This window comes from Branchiostoma belcheri, unplaced genomic scaffold (genome assembly GCF_001625305.1).
Source record: "Branchiostoma belcheri isolate BF01 breed outbred unplaced genomic scaffold, Haploidv18h27 scaffold357, whole genome shotgun sequence".
NCBI lineage: Eukaryota > Metazoa > Chordata > Leptocardii > Amphioxiformes > Branchiostomatidae > Branchiostoma > Branchiostoma belcheri.
The window spans coordinates 93,361-111,351 of record NW_017803973.1 but is presented as its reverse complement, the minus strand read 5'-3'; the positions used below and the strand labels follow the sequence as shown (position 1 = coordinate 111,351).

Genomic DNA, 17,991 nt, shown 5'->3' with positions numbered 1-17,991 from the left:
TGAGAGGCAGGCCATGGCCCAGTGTGCACAAGAGCTGATGGAACAACATGCTGCGGACGAGGACCGGTTGGAACAGCAACAAAGGAGGAACAGACGCCTGTCCCAGAGCCAACTTCGAAAGAAGATGGCACTTCGTGGCATGCAAAATACAGATAATCTAAAATAGTAAGGTTTCCTAGGCCTATGATATGCATCCTTACACCTACCAGGCACATCATTATTGATTATACATCATAAATCATAACATAAGACTAAATCTGTCATTTTTAAATAGCTAGGATGAAAACACAGAAGAAACCAGACAATGAGAGGCAGGCCATGGCCCAGTGTGCACAAGAGCTGATGGAACAACATGGCACAGTAAGTTTAACATACTTTAGAAACAAACCCAATCATTAAATTGTAGCAATATTTGAAATATTGAGTGGCTAAATTCCTGAAAGCGGACCATTAATTGAGATACTATTTCTTACCAATACTATTCTGCCTGCAATTGATGTATTAATTATATATCAAGAACCGTGGCATCTATTTATCGGGCCACTACCGTATCATTACTATTGTTGTTGAAGATTGGTACCGATTGCATGTCTGTTTGCTTCTTTAATCTTCAAGCAGATGTAAGATCCGGTTCATTATGTGCATTTAATTCAAGGACGTTTTGCAACATTCAGGCCGCCTCTCTAGAAGTCCACATTTCTAAAGATTCTCCCTCTCATTTTTATTTTCCCCTCTGTAATGATAAAGAGTATACTAAATTTTCCAAAAGCATGCTTAAAACAATTAAAACAATGAGATTTAGCAAGATCCTTACATTTTCTTGGATATCATTTGCTTGTGGGCACATTGCTATACGTGTCTTGCATATTTCAGTTAATGATTGTATATAGGTGTGAATGACGGATGTTATTATATGTATTTTAATATTAGCATTTGCATTTTTTTTACTTACATCAGAATACATTAATCAATAGATCATTGTTAATAACCTGTTTCAATAATTTACAACTGTTTGAATCTTTAAAAATAGAAAGACTGAATAAAGTGTTACAGTAATGATTTAAGAAAGAAAACATGTTATCGACATCTGTGTGTAGTGGATTGAATTTGTCGGGGTGGGAGTGGGGATTTAAAACCTGCAATAGAGAACAAAATATTCCACATCTATCTTTTCACATAGAGGTAAAATACAATTGCATAGTACATGTATTGATACTGTTATTTCTATTATATTAAGCTTGTAAAACCACATTGCCATTGGCACATTGACTACAATAATACTGACTACATGGTCTATGGTACTAGCTGTGTTGTCTTTGGTACTGACTGAATTGTCCATGGTACTGGTTACACATGGTAGAGGCTACATTTTCCTTGGTACCGACTACGCTGTTCATGGTAGTGGCTACACTGTCCTTGGTACTGACTTCACCATCCATGGTAGTGGCTACACTGTCCTTGGTATTGACTACACCATCCATGGGAGGGGCTACACTGTCCTTGGTACTGACTACACCATCCATGGTAGTGGCTACACTGTCCTTGGTACTGACTACACCATCCATGGGAGGGGCTACACTGTCCTTGGTACTGACTACACCATCCATGGGAGGGGCTACACTGTCCTTGGTACTGACTACACCATCCATTGGAGGGGCTACACTGTCCTTGGTGCAGACAACAGATGGTACTGACCACATTTTTCATGGTACTGGCTACATTAGCACTGGTATTCCACTGTCCATCACACTAATATTGATTTTATTGACCTCTTACAAAATCATTATTACTAAAAAGATGCAGCAAAATGCGCACAAAATGCAACTTCCGCATCCATCAATGCTTTGATATTGTTACAGTATGGTGTCCATATAATGGGACTGGCAAATCTTCCAAAACACCAATGGTCATGGTATCACTGCGCACGTCATAACACTGGACTAAACCATGGGATGTAAAATCATAATATACTACTAGAAAATGATATCCGAAATCATATCCAGTTGCTTGAGTAACTGCTTTTTTTGGCGTATTGTATTAACGTCACCTGGATGTCTAACCTTCATCGACGTACTAGAAAATGAACTTTAAAAACCATTTTTTTGGTGGGTATGTCATTATACTTATTTGATGGTAGGTGGTATAGTGTAGGGCTTTGAGAAATTTTTCTTACAAAAAAGGAATTTTCTCTATATTTGGTCCCGTTTATATTGGATGTAACATGTATCCGTGGTACCACACCCCTCTTGTTGTTCGCTTGGTATCGACCTGGAACAAGGGGTCAAAGTGCACTACGGTCACCTGTGGCCATGTGTCCACTAGAATTTCTCAAGATTTCTAATACATATCACGGAATGGACTACCACATGGTGAGTTTTATGACCCAAAAATTGTAAATTGTGAAAAATTATGCCTTTTTGTGTACTAGTATTACTAGTATTAGTATTAATGTACAGTTACTATTTCAGATTGGCCAACGAAGTACATACAAGTAGTCTTCAACATGAAGCCTATATGGTACAACAAGAGCTAGATCGTAGAAAAACACCCTGCTGGTTATCTAATGTACGAAAACTGTTAGAGGAATCCGGCTTTGCCTACCTGTACATTAATGGTCACTTAAACTCGCCGTCTCATCTAAATGAACTAAAACAAAGACTGAAACATAACTTTATACAAAAATTCAATTCAGAACTGCAAGTAAAAGGAAGAAGAGAAAACCAAGGCAACAAACTAAGGACATACAAAACATTCAAAGAGATTTATGAAAGAGAAACATATTTAAAAATATGTTTCTCTTTCATAAATCTCTTTGAATGTTTTGTATGTCACAACATTGCAAACTTCAAACATCGCAGAGCCATGTGTAAACTTCGCATTAGTGACCATCCATTACGTATAGAATCCGGCAGGCATAGCCGTACCCCTCTGAAACCCCTAGAACGTGCGAATTCTGTAATCATTACCTCCGGGGGAGGAGACATCCTTCCGCGGAAGGGTTTTGTGAGAGATTTAAATTTTCATGTTCGCAGCTGTTTCTCGCGTTTGGGTGGACGGATTTTTTTGGGACTCGGTGTATGTTTTGCTATTGGGCTATTGCTAAAGTAATATTCATCGCCTCGCGGGTCAATACTGTTCCGTCATTGCGATAGACACGCGCAACAATAAAATCATCGTTGGACATGGGCAGGCTGTAATGATGTTTAATCCGAACGACTCTCTCTATCGTAGATTTAAAGTGACAAATTACAGGATCGGGGGAATTATATCGGACAGCGAGGGAAATATCCTGCTTTCACTTGTCAGTGCGTACAGAATCGGTCTTATGTATAGTCACTCCGGAGACAAGATATTCGAAATTGGAATAGGTGCAAACAGACTGCCTCATTACAGAGGTGTTTGTCTGGACACCTTGGGTAGGATTATCGTGGCAAATAATGGTGGAAACCGTATAGACATGTTCACAAGCCGCGGAGAGTTTCTCCGTACCATCGCGCACGTTGAAAATCCGTGGGGTGTTGCTATAGGACCAAATGGAGACTTGGTGGTGACTAGGGCGGTATCTTACAAATCAACTGTAACCATCTTTCCATGCCACCTGGTGCTTTCTTAACTCTCACACAGCAGATGCGTATTTGAATCCTGGAAGGAGGTTCTGTTTTAGCGTTTCTGTGTTGTACGTTCGATGTAGTAAATTATTCCATACTGATTTAATTTCAATAAAGAGTCACAAGCATCCGTGAAACTCTCACGACTAGATGATGTTGATGATTTAATTTTATGGATGACAAGGCTGCATCGATTTTCGCCTGAACAAAAAACAAAACTCCTCCGAGGCTGTTAATTTCTTGGGTGACAGGCTGCCTGGGTTCTAGAAGTCCAAACGTCGCTATGTACAACCGAAAATCCACAACACCAGCTTTGTATTTCTGTGGTTTAGCAGCATTTTTGATAAATTATTTTATTCGCCCGCGCGCACTACTTCGGGGGTCTTCAGAGGATGTCATCCATTAAATTTAGTCAGTGTGGCCTTACTGAGAACAATATATGATGAAGTTCATTGTGTAGTGGATAGATCTAGTAGTTCATTTTGTAGTGGATAGATGTAGTTTCAACAACAAATTCATTGAAGCACGATCTATTGGAGAATAGCACTCTCTTCTAGACTCCTAAAAGCCTCGATCACAACCCGCCGTACGTGTTTTTTTTCTGACTATAGGTCCCTGTACATGAATGAGAATTGCCGTTGATTAGATTTTGCAGTAATAGGCAGTGTATAATTTCTCTGTCTTGTGTTATGGCTATGGATGTCTGAGTTCAATATAAAAGTGTCATTATTATATAATAGGTTTCAGGGAGACTGGGAAATTTATTTAATATTTCAAACATTAAGAAACAGGTTTAAAGTCGATTTAAGTCATAAATAGTCAGTATTTGTCATGTTTTGTTGAAGTATTTTGTAATAGTGAATTTTTACTTGTAGTACTTTTAATTTTGCATCAATAATTTACGTAAAATACATCTCTTAATGTAAATAGGAAGTTGCCATTACCATGATTTTTGAAAAAGAGGGAAACTTCCTAGATTTGACTTCATGTGTTAACACAAGATAGTGTGGTTTATTGTTCTGTATATTTAAGTCACGTAAAAATTTTGAGTGTCATTTACGCCACTGCATACGCGCAGGTCAACTATACTGGATACTGAAAACGATCCTGTCTCTACATTTGACTAATACCCATGCATGATTACCCAAGTAATGGTAAATTCCCTATTATAATGTTTTTATTATAGTTTGTTCTCACTTTAATGTTTAATTTTTGTCTTCGTCAGAAGGACTATGAAATTGTCTCGCCGCATTTTGGGTGACTGCGGATTTAGCAGAATAACTCTTGAAGGCATTATTCGACGTCCATGATTTTTGGCAGGCAAATTACCGGTGTGGAGGCCAATGCCAAGTGCAAGTATGGGCTTCGTGGGGGGTCCGTACGTCACTGCAGTGGACTTTTTTGTGTTTGTGGCTAGTTAGCAAAGTAACTCGAGTATATTTGAACAGATGTTCATGATTTTTGGTAGGCAACCTATCATTGTAGAGGCCAAGGTTAAGTTCGAAAACGGGCCTCGTTGGGGGTCCCTATTTCGCTGCAGTGGACCTTTTGTGTTAGATATATAATGAACTACCCCCACCAACGTCTGCATTGATTCACATGGGGACAGCTGTCCCCGGCCGCATCTGATATCAATTGCTTACAATGGAGGGGCTGTCCTATAAATACTGGGGCGGGGGAGGAAAAAGGTGGACATGCGTCAGGCGGGTCATTCCCTAAATTGTAAGGCCAGACCAAGTAATTTTTATGGATGACGTCCACTGGAGACCTTAAATTTATTGCAAAAGCGCGATAAAATACATTAAGGCCAAACAAAAACCCTGATTAACATGCACAGATTTGGAACATACTGACTGTGGAAATACAAAGGTTAGGATGCAAATTGAATAAAAGAACATAGTGTACCAACAAACGAAAACAACAATAAATCTCCCCGTTCTGATTCTTTCCTTTCATCACATCTTCTCATTACATTTTGCGACACTGTCGTAGAATTTAAAAAAAAAGGAAAAAAGGAGTATAGAGATTCTTTTGTGCTCTAGACCAAATTGATTCTTAGTATTAAAAAACGCTCCTTTATCTAGAACAATGTTCCTCTGACGAAGACATGAGATCTCCGACCTCTAGTTTTTATTGCAGACGTTATTTCTTTAAATTGATCTATTCAGACTGTTAGAACTTTATATACTTATCGATAAAAGAAGGCATTAACATAGGCCTCCTGTGAACATGAACATCTCACTTAACTTATATTCCTTGTTCTATATTTATTATTCTTGACGTGCGAATAAATAAAATAGCAGATAAATAAATATTGCATCTGCTTAACATTTACAAAAGTGTTAAACTCATTTTCTCAGATGATGTGCAGCAACCTTCAAATCCGACAACTCTAACGTTTTATCGGTCGACTGCTGGCAAGTCTATGGTACTTTCAATATGACATCTCAATTTCAATCATTCTTTAACGACGTTTCGTACATTTTTAGAATCAAAATAGTACTGGGTAAATCTTGTAAAACATCTGACCCTTCTCCAAAAGCAAACTGAGTGACAGGTCTTGGAAACAGCCCTGGATCTGATAGATGTCAGTTTTACATTGTTAAACTGTATTTGTTAGATCCCTTCAGCTGGAATATACAAATAGAGATAAATAAAAGGACAATCCCGCATACCTTCAGACCATATTTTAGTTTGACCTAAAATCAGAAAAAAACTATATATATTTAGTGTTTTAACTTTTAATTGACTTACACATGTCTCAAGGTATGAAATTCCAATGATTGAAAAATCAAAGAATTTTCACATTAATTATGCAAATCATTTGTATAATTGTTATATGTTGCCGTTTAACCTGCCATACATTACATACATTACATGTATGAAAATACTTACTTCACTTACATTACATGTATGAAAATACTATTACTTAAAGCAGAGTATACGTAATTTCAGAATTTCCTCCCAAATTATGCAAATTAAGTCTTTATTCACATAATTTGCATTTAATTAATATGTTAATATCTCTATAAGCTACCTGCACACTAAAATTATGAAAATATGCATTTTTCTTCCAACGACCTACCAACATACCAAATGTCATCAAAATCCATAAAGGCGTTCTAAAGTTATCCTTACTAGTACTACAAATGTTGTGTGTCGAAGCTGGTGTGTTACGCCGAAAGGCGGTTATACCGGCTATACAGATACAGATACAAAAATGTTCAGAAAACACTAAACACGCACACACACACACACACACAAACAAAGAGACACGCCAAAACAAAACCTTCATTTTTCATGGAGGTAATTAAAGCAAGATGTGGGTGTGAAAATGAACCTGGTTCATGATATATGCATAGTCTACCAGCTCCCACATCTACAGACAAAACAGTTGGGCAAGTCCATTTCAACACCTCCCAGGGGAGTGACAGCATAGGAAATTATACATTCTTTAACATATTTTACTTGCTTTTCATTACGAAACCATTTCTCGACACAATCTTACATTTAACACCTTTCACAGATTTTTCGTCAAATCTTGTGACCATTGCAGTATAGTGATTTTAAGGTTGTTGTTAGATGTTTAATACATTGATGTTTCCCATGTTTTATGGAGGTAATAAAAGTGTGGGTGTGAAAATGAACCTGGTTCATCATACATGTATGGTCTACCAGCTCCCACGCCTCCGCACACGTCTACAGACAAAATTTAAGCAAGTCCACTTTAACTCCTCCCAAGGAAGTGGCAACATGGACAATTCTACATTCTTTGACATATTTTACCTGCTTTTCATTACGAAACCATTTCTCTACACAATCTTATATTTAACACCTTTAGCAGATTTTTCCTCAAGTCTTGTAACCATTGTGGTATGATGATTTTCAGGTGATAAAATGTTCAATACATTGATGTTTTTCATGTTTTATGGAGGTAATAAAAGTGTGGGTGTTAAAATGAACCTGGTTCATCATACATGTATGGTCTACCAGCTCCCACGCCTCCACCCACGTCTACAGACAAAATTTAAGCAAGTCCACTTCAACTCCTTTGGGTCGTGGCAGCATGGAGAATTCTACATTAAAACACATATTTTTACTTGATTTGTATTACAAAATCACTTCTCTACACGTGTTACGAGTCGTACATTTAACATTTTTCGTCACATCTTGTGACCATTGCAATTTCAGAATTTTTACGAAATAAAAAAGTTTGATACCTTGGTATTTCTATACTGTATTAGACAAGACTCCTTTGTGGGGGCATAACGTCAAGGAGATATGTTTATTCAATTTCTATATCATCTCCTGGCCTGAAGTCTGAAGTCTCAATTGCACTCTTCTGGAAGGGGTTTAGATGTAGGCATTTTGCTGACGTGTGTTCAGGCGATTTTATAGTTATTTTTGTACTTGTATCTTTTTTTCCGTCAGACAAACGGTGGTATATTACATACTGCCCGGCCAAATTCATATTATTTTTTAGCCACCAAAAGATCTGCTTGTAGATAATCTCCATTCTGCCAGCGAGGTTGGTCCCACCCTACACCTGCAGACAAGCCGCTCATAGAATCCTCGTAGTAAGTACCCAATTCTTCCTCTTCACATCTTCATACTACCCTTACAACAAATCACTTAGACTAGAGAAATATGTAGTGTTTCCGGTTTTCCGACCGACCCTTGGAAAAATCCCCCAACCGTAGCTTTTTGTTTGGTTGACCGATGACAAGACCATTATAGTTTCGATCTGACGTCTGTATGACAATCCCCCTGAAACGTTACTTCTCGCTTGTTCAGAAGCAAAATATCATTAGTTTAATCTGTTAATTAAAAATATTTTACCTTTACCACATGCAAAAGAGGGACGGGTCCTGTAGACAACCCTAACCGTAATAGTGGTGTTTGTATTTGTTGGGTCACTTCAGCTGAATTTAAAAAGACGAGAGGTAAATAAAAAGGACAGGGAAAAGAGAATACGTACTTAACGACTGACTCACTTCGTGACTGAGATGGGAAACACTAGATGTGCAATAAAAAATTAGTTGGCATGTAATATGTACTAAATAACAATAAACTAGTCTAGAAATCTGTAGCATGTTAGTTTGTAAATTCAGTTTGTCACTACAAGACTGTTTGCTGCAGTCCAACCTGGGACATCACCAAATTCAAACCTTAGCCTTGATAATCACGTTGGCCAAACAAACTGCGCCTGTTTGAAACCCAGCTTTTTTACTGTTTTTGCTGGCTGTCTAGTCAACGTTGCATCAGAATTTTGTCTGTTGGAGACAACGTCTTTTCCAACACAACATTTGAAAATTATAGACCTGCATGTTGACGGAATGGCATTCCTAAATATACAGACAAATAAGACCTTAAATGAAACGTTTTGCCGAAGTGCTATGCACAATACATTGCTGGGTTTGCGCATACGCCGTGCGTTCTGTCGACGTGTTGGTTTTATATGCATTGTCTGGTATCAGAAGATGACACGTGGGCTGCTTCATCTACAAAGAAATTGATTGATTTCGTCTTCTAATATCATTACCTTACGCCGGTGTCGGTGGGCCGAACAGTGTACATAGCCATATGAGCCAGGAGAAATATTGTTAAATATGCTGAGCTTTAATAACAAAAATGTATTGTATTAGGCAAAGGTGATCGAGTCAACGTCGCAGCATGTCAGGAAACGATATCGAAATGCACACCAGGAACCCAAATCCAATGTACACACGTAACAATACAAACCCTTATCCGATGGACGCCCAAAACGACATTAACCCCAATCCGATGTACCTGCAAAGCACCATTGAGCCAAATGTCAGCTCTGGACCAACCAGGGTTCCAAATCTGATGTACACACGCAACACATTGAACCCTTGTCCAATGAACGCCCAAAATACAGATACAGATACAGAAAATGACGTTACTCCCAATCCGATGTACCTGCAAACCCCCGTGGAACCTCCGAATGCCACCACCAGGTCAGATGAGAATGAGGACATTCCCTGTGCCCAGGCATCAGCTGATGCACATCAACAAGGTGATGAAGTCAACTTTAGCCCAGATGACAACCATTGCCTTCAGCCATATGCTGTAACGCGCCTGCAAGATGATGAGTCATCCTCAATCATAATGACAGAAGACAATACAGTTGCATACATGTGCCAGGATGACATTGTATGCAGCATAGATGATCATACAAGACCGTTCTTGCAGAATGAACCAACAGCGGCATCCAATAACATCAATGATGCCCCGATTGCCCCGAATCCGAATCCAATGTTCGTAAAAAAACCCCTGAATGCTCTAAATACAAATCCGATGTACGTGCCAAGTACTACCAGGTCAGATGAGGATGAAGACATTTCCTGTACCCAGGCATCAGCTGATGCACATCTGCAAGGTGATGAAGCAAACCTCAGCCCAGCTAACAACGATGACAACCATTGCCTTCAGCTATATGCTGTAACACACCAGGAAGAGGCAGCCCCAACCACCAGCATCGTCTCTGATGATGAAGACATTCAACCATATGCTGCTGCATACACGTGCCAGGGTAACATTTTAGGTAACGCAGAATCACAGAACCAACCAGCAGCGGCCTCGAACAACCCCGATGATAACAATGATGCCCTAAATGCCCTGAATCAGAATTCGATATACGTGCCAAACGTGCAGCATCGTTCAGCTTGCGGTAAGAGTTTTTTGTACTTATAATAATATAATATATAAAGTGGTTTATTATCAACTTGACTGAAATTGTCCACAGTTTGCAGCCACATGAGTGGCTGAATTGATGTAAGGACATTACAATGATTTACAAGTAGTAGACGTTCAGAATTACAACTCATACAGATACACATTAAAATACACACTAAAATAACGCATTAAGATAACAGCATTGATGATGTAAAATAACATAGTATTAGATTTTGTTTAGAATTGGAAATTGCTTAAAAGTTGGGTCGATTAAAAGTCAATTTCAATAATGCACGTAATACATTCTAGTGGAGCGAGGAGTTTAGAAATCTGACAATGTGGGGAATGCTGCTATTGTAGAAGCTAACAGTTCTAGCACTGACAGAGTCCAGGTTGTTGCATGTTCGAGTCCGGCGACCACTGATCTCCATACGGGACGGGGGGAGCCATTCACGGGAGGGGGAGGTCAAAAGTCCGCGCCCGAACTTCCAGCTTAGCTTCAGAATATTTATTACTCTACCATCCTCCAGATACAACATTAAAAAAGACGATAGAAGTCTAATTTATTCTACTTATCAGGTTCTGAATCAATATTAAAAATGCTCATATTTTGGCCCCAATTGTTGAAGACAGTCTTTGGCACCTAATCGTTGTAGTTTTATCATCTACCAATGCAATGCAATGGTTTGATTAAAACTTTAAAACCCACTTTAAAATTATAAATCACTCAGATATGTTAACGTCATAGCTCCTATCGTAGTACTACTACTGGGTCTATCATAGGATGTCTAGGCTAGTTTTTCCCGCCCAATCGCGTCATTTTTTTCATTAATTAAAAGCATTAACTTGTTGTGGCCTAATCTGCAATATTTTAGGATGGACGCGTCGCCGGCTCTGCTTAGCTGCAATATATGCGGCTCTGGTCCTTGTGGCGTGTATCATCGGTGGATCCTTTTTCTGGTTACGTTTTGGTACCCGGCCACAACAGGTATTCCACTGTTTTATAGCATTGTCATTCACAAATTTACCATTATGAAAAATGGAGTTATTGTTTTTGGTGTTCAGTGTGTGTTTCACTCTGTCTGTCTCTCCGTGTGTGTGTCCGCACATTTGTAGTCATAATAACTTCAGAATGCCTGTATGGATTGTGATATTTAGTATATTGGTAGGTCATTGGAAGAAGAAGACAAATGACAAATGTGGACCTCCTGTTTTACAAACTGAATTATGTAAATCACGACCTTATTCCCATATTCAATGAGACAAATCCCCCCTCCCAAAAAAATTACTTTAACTCTACATATTTCATGGAGGTATGAGATCTCCGAATTCGCGTTGTGGAATTTTTTGTCCTTGCGCCAGTTGGCAGAGTGGCTAACGTGTTCGATCTTGACTAGACGGTCACGTGCTCACGTTGTAAGTCAGTCATGTAGGCCGCCATATTGTTTTTTGCTGTCAACATCCATTTTAGTAAAAGCTCAACAGTTTGCTACTCACGCAGTCGCCTTGATTCGTCAATCGCGTCCATAACTAGTGAAACCACATTGCACTATATAAGCTACATGTAATTTCATTTCCATCAATGAAGACTAATAACAAACAAATATGTGATACGCACAAGGCTGTTATAGACAATACCTTACTTACTGCTTCTTCCATACAGCTTAATACAAAATACGTTGACTTTCTGACATCGACTGTGGATACAACTGCTTCTACTACTACTACTACTACTACTACTACCATCACCTCTATACAAATCAAATGCAGGAGATCTGTCGGAACGCTCCCAGCCGTCTCCACCAACTCACAAAGTGAAGGTAAGACTATGTGTAGCCCCAAGCCATGCAGTATGCATGCATTTATAGGGATCATCGGGTTGAAATGATACTCTTGACCCAATTTGTTTGACACTTTTTGCATACTTGAATACAGTACGGGGGGGGGGGGATAGCAACTACCGAATTCTTGAAAATCCAGCAGGGCCCGGTTCCACTTGTGTCAGTGTTTAATGCGTAGTGTGTATTTGGTGGGTCTCTGCCTTCCCCCAACGCATGTACTCTACTTATGTATCTTTCTATTGGGTTTTATCAGCTTTTAGGCCAAGGAGGCAACCTCCTTGTTTAGGCCATATTGAGTTAATTTTATGGATGACGTCCTTTAAAGACCCCGAGACTAGTGTCAACGGGTGAATAAAAAAAGTCAATCCAAAACGAAAAAAACGGTGCTAAACCACAGGAATAAAATGCTGACCTAGCCTTTGTAGCATTTATGAGTCTCAACCGAGCTCTAGAGGTAGTAGATTGGCCTGGTTATCCTCCGTAGTTACCGCCGGTCCCATATTGTTGCTAGCTATCATGGATTACGAAGGATGGAACCCAGGGTTTAGTCTCGGAGTTGAACCCTGGCCAAAATCAATGCGCGAGTGGATGCCATCAATAAAATTAAATCAGTATGGGCTTACATATGAAAATAAAGAACACAATAAAATAGAATACAATGCATTAAAGTATCTACATTAAAATTCATAAAGTATAGGAGAGACTGTTCTTATCACTCATAACAGAAAGCGGTGACAGAACGTTGGAGAAGACCACCTTCCCTGGGAAGGGAAGCCTGGGGTTAGGAGTGGCCGTGTCTGCTGACTACGAGATATTTGTAACCGATTATATTGGGAAAAAAGTGCATGTCTTTAGCATAAACGGGACCCATTTTCGTACTTTCCCGACGGTGCTTCCGGGTGAAAACGGTACCGACTATATTCACTCTAGTGGCGTTGCTATTGACGTAGAACCTGGCTACCTGTGGGTTGTGGGGCAAAAAGCACCGTATAATGGCTTTGCCGTACAATACAGTAGGATTGGAAAGCCGATAAAGATGATTGAATTACATTTGTGGAACCTTATTTCCATGCCGTCATTGCGGTAGACGTGTGCTACAATAAAATCATCGTGGGACACAGGGATACAATAATGATGTTTTATCCAAACGGCTCCGTCTATCGGAGTTTAAACGCTAGGGAGCGAGTTATGATAGGGAGAATCTCATCGGACAGCGAGGGAAATATCCTGATTACCCTTAAGAACGCGAAAACCGTTCTGGTGTATAGTCACTCCGGAGACAAATTATTTGAATTTGGAAGCACTGTTAGACAAGAAACGAATGACCTCCTGCTGCGTGAGTTTAGTGGTATTTGTCTGGACACCTTGGGTCGGATTATCGTGGCAAACCATAAGGATGGCCGGATAGACATGTTCACCAGCCGTGGTGAGTTTGTCCGTACTATCGCGCATATTGAACGGCCGTGGGGTATCACTATAGGACCGGGTGGTGAGCTTGTTGCTTGCCAATGGTTTGCAGTCACTGTCTTTCCACGCCATGCGTTGCTTCCTTAACCCTATTCAGACCCGGAAGGGGGGGGGGGCTTTTGAGGCCCGCACCAACTTTCATCACAGATAGCGCCTGAACGGATTGTGCTAAAAGCATCAAATTTGGTGACTTTTCGTAAAATATATCTGGCAACAATTTTATATTAATTTATGCTAACTTAATTTTATGGATGACATCCTCTAAAGACCCCGAGACTAGTGTCAACGGGTCAATAAAAAAAGTCAATCCCAAACGAAAAAAAACGGTGCTAAACCACAGGAATAAAATGCTGACCTAGCCTTTGTAGCATTTATGAGTCTCAGCCGAGTTCTAGAGATAGTAGATTGGCGTGGCTGTCCTTCGTAGTTACGACCGGCCCCATATTGTTGCTAGCTATCATTGACTACGAAGGATGGAACCCAGGGTTTAGTCTCGGAGTTGAACTCTGGCCAAAATCAATGCGCGAGTGGATGCCATCAATAAAATTAAATCAGTATGGGCTTACATGAGAAAATAAAGAACACAATAAAATAGAACACAATGCATTAACCCTACCTAGACGTGCCAAAAGTGCCCAGACGGGCTAAAAGTGCCCGCGCCAACTTTGATGTCACCTACTGTCTGAACGGCTAGAGCTAGAACGGCCAAACTTGGTGACTTTTCCTAGAATATCGTTGGCAACAATTTTCTATCATTGGAATAAGATAATAATTTTTGTGTTGCGATGGCAACGGGTTTCTGACAGGCATTTTTTGCTAAATTTAGTACTTTTTGTTTCAACAATAGAATTTTATGGGTTTTATGTCAAGTTACTCATGGTTTGTAATATTAATAACATCCCATATAATTTTATGTAAATTTTATCATTAAATATGCATAATTTATGCTACTTTGATGACGTCATTGGCCAAAATCCAAGATGGCGGACCATATCATTAGAACAGGTATATACAGGTTATTTTCATTAAAATTTCATCAATACTTCCATTTCTTTTTCCAAAAAAGGTTTAAATGAAGGTCTTTAGTATGTTTACAATGTATTTTAGGCTTTATCATGAAAAAAAACTATTTTGAAAATTCAAGATGGCGGATATCTTTAATATGCATGACGTCATTTGATGACATCACCGGCGTTGCTATGGGCAAAAAAGCCCGGTATAGGCAGGGCTAAAGTATCTACATAAAAGTCCATTAAGTATAGGAGAGACTTATCACTCTTATCACTCATGGCAGAACGTTGGAGAAGATCACCTTCCATGGGAGGGGAAGCTTTGGGTACGGAGTGGCCGTGTCTGCTGACTATGAGATATTTGTGACCGATTACGTTCCGTCTAAAGCTCTTCATGTCGTCAACATGAATGGGACCTATCTCCGCACCTTCCCAACGGTGCTTCCGGGTGAAAACGGTGCCGTCGACATTCTACCAAGAGACGTTGCCATTGGCGTAGAGCCTGGCTACCTGTGGGTCGCAGGGCGAATAAACGGCGAAGCCAATAACGGATATATCGATGTCGTACAGTACAGTAGGAACGGCGCGCCAATAAAGGCGTTTAAAGTACGCGTCGTGGAACCTTGTTTCCATGCCGTCATTGCCGTAGACGTGTGCAACAATGAAATCATCGTGGGAAGCAGGGATACAGTAACGATGATTCATCCAAACGGCTCCGTCTATCGTAGTTTTAACGCTCCCGTTACGATAGGGGGAATCACATCGGACAGCGAGGGAAATATCCTGATTACAAACGGGAAAACCGTTATGGTGTATAGTCACTCCGGAGACAAGTTATTTGAATTTGGAAGCACTGTTAGACGAGGTACATGTGGACTGTATACTGGTATTTGTCTGGACACCTTGGGTCGGATTATCGTGGTAAACATTAATGACAGCCGGATAGACATGTTCACCAGGCGTGGTGAGTTTGTCCGTACCATCGCGAACGATACATCCCCTTGGGGTTTCGCTATGGGACCGGGTGGTGAGCTGGTGGTAAGCATGCCATTTGAAATCACTGTCTTTCCACGCCATGCGTTGCTTCCTTAAAGCTACGGTCACAACCCGCCGTGCGTGCTTTTTGTCCGTACGTTTTTTGGGAGGCTACGTCTGCTACTTTTTTTTCTGAAAACGTGGGGAAGGAGTGGCGTCGACGCACGTCACTCGCACGTCACTCGCACGGTTGCACAAAGTGTAAGAGTGTGGTCTGCACGCCACGTCTGGCCGTGAGCGGTTGCGTGCATCGTACGTTGCGCAAGTGGTAAGTGAGTTGTACGTGCTTACAACGTACGATCTCCGTGCGATTGCAACTTTACCGTAAGGAGGCCGTACTCACACGTGCTTCTTCCGCACGTCTTGCACAAGCCGTGATACACCCGCGGGTGCATGGGGTAGGATTCGGACGAGTCCACTCGCCCCCGGCTTTGCCGCCTATGGAGTTACTGATGTCCGGAATCTCAAATGGATCCGGACTGGTCCCACCCCCTCCAGCGCTGCCACCCATGGAACTTCTGATTTCCGAAATCTCGTTTGAATCCAGACGAGTTCTCTCAGGCTTCTCTGGGCAGGAAGTCTCCCAGGCGTTACCTGGGCCACTGCTGGATCTGGTTGGTGCTGGTGCCAGGCAGCCAGTACCGGATCCAAACAGCCAGTACACTGTCATGACGATGTACCCCACGCAGGGGTCAAACTTGCCTCAGAAGAAAGCTCGGCATGACGAGGGCGATGGACACGGCACGACAGAAGTCGGTGTCGGTGCAAAAACAACCAAGTTCCGCACAAACATCCCAGACCCCCCGCCTTTGCCAGAAAAGTTTTTTGTCCCAAAACCGTATGTCCAACACAAGGGCACCTTTGGACATGAGATAGCGCAGAAAGTGGACCGTTTCACCCAGCGGAGGGAAATGTCCTTAGAGCTCCACATCGCGAGAAGGGATTCAACCGATTTACTCCTCGCAATCGAGGAAAACGCGTCGAAGTTTTCCCCGGAGGAAGTTGAGGAAATGAGAAAAGAAGCAGACGAGGATATTGCCAAAATCGACGCGTGTCTCAACCAACTGCTGATGTCGACCTCAATGAGGAACTTGGTTGAAGACTCAGGGTCAGTGGTTGAAGACTCAGGGTCAGTGTGTTCTGAAGAGTTACTCCCCGTGGAGATCGTGTCTACGGATGACTCTCAAACAGATCCACTGGCGATAGAATCCAACAGTCAGCTGACGGTTCATCTGTATCGCCAGTCCGATGATTCGCAATCGACAGAGCAAAACCAGCTCAAACTGTGCCAGCACGCCGACCGCGGTGAAAGCGCCTGGCACCAGCGTGACAACCACTACCAGGTCGTGCCCGGGGAGAAGACACCGTGCTGCCTGGCGGACCACGCCCAAAACTGGAGCTACAAGCCTCCGAGATTCAAGTGCGGCAGTTGTGACGAAACCCTGCTCATGAAGTTCCATTTGGAAACGGACAGTGAGGGGGAAGATGATGATGAGGAGAGGCACACCGAAGTCCCCGTGCCTATCTGCCGCACCAAAAAGCACCAGCATGATCATACCTGGACGTACGATCCCCCAAGAATGACATGTAAGTCGTGCCACGTAAAAGCGGTGCTGAAAATGCACCTGAAAAGTGATGAAGAAGATGAGGACCCTGCCGAGAGGCCTGTCCCCATCTACCATAGGTCACCGCGCAAGGATCCTCGCACCCATCCCCGTCTGGTACAGTCCCGATCGGACAACAAAGCCTCGCAGATTCCGCTGGTTAGGAAACCAAGTAAAACCAGCGAGCGGAAGTATCTTTACAGACAACCGGGGGAGAAAGCCTATTCGACCCCGCAAGCATCTTCACGGAAGCTGCCGGAACCGAAGGTGATCGTGACGCCAGAGATGCGGCGCCAGCCTGCGGCTGAGGCGGTGTCGGTGTCAGGAGCGGCAGAGTCGTCCGCACGCCGCGGTCGGACTCCGTCGGAAAACGTGGACACGCGGACAACGGATGGTACAAGTCCGCCTGAATCCACAGCTGCAAAAGCTGACAAGCAGTCAGTAAAGGGCTCGGCTGAGCCTGCTGCTCAAACACAGAAGGGCACTGTGAAGGGAGGCAAAAGGGAGAAGACTCAAAAAGAGTACTCCCAGAAAGTTTGGGAAGCCCTTGTTGGCGACGACAATGAATGGGGAAGTCCCAAGACAAAGGCCACCCCGCCCAAGGATGCTAAGAAGCCTTCTACTGCATCTAAAGATGTCGGGGCAAAGAGCACACAGAAAGGAGCAAAAGCGCCGCAAGCTGGACAAACCGGAGACCAAACAGCAAAATTGACGCCTACGAAAATTCCGC

General features: G+C 41.8%; 1 protein-coding gene across 1 annotated transcript in view; it reads left to right on the top strand.

Annotated features, from left to right (window-relative positions):
• The first annotated feature begins 279 nt into the window (after positions 1 to 279).
• LOC109475941 overlaps positions 280 to 17,991 on the top strand; it is a 23,072-nt gene continuing 5,360 nt past the window's right edge. Inside the window, 2 exon segments of the mRNA XM_019776751.1 lie at positions 280 to 360; positions 16,026 to 17,935. Coding sequence (XP_019632310.1) covers positions 280 to 360; positions 16,026 to 17,935 — 1,991 coding nt within the window.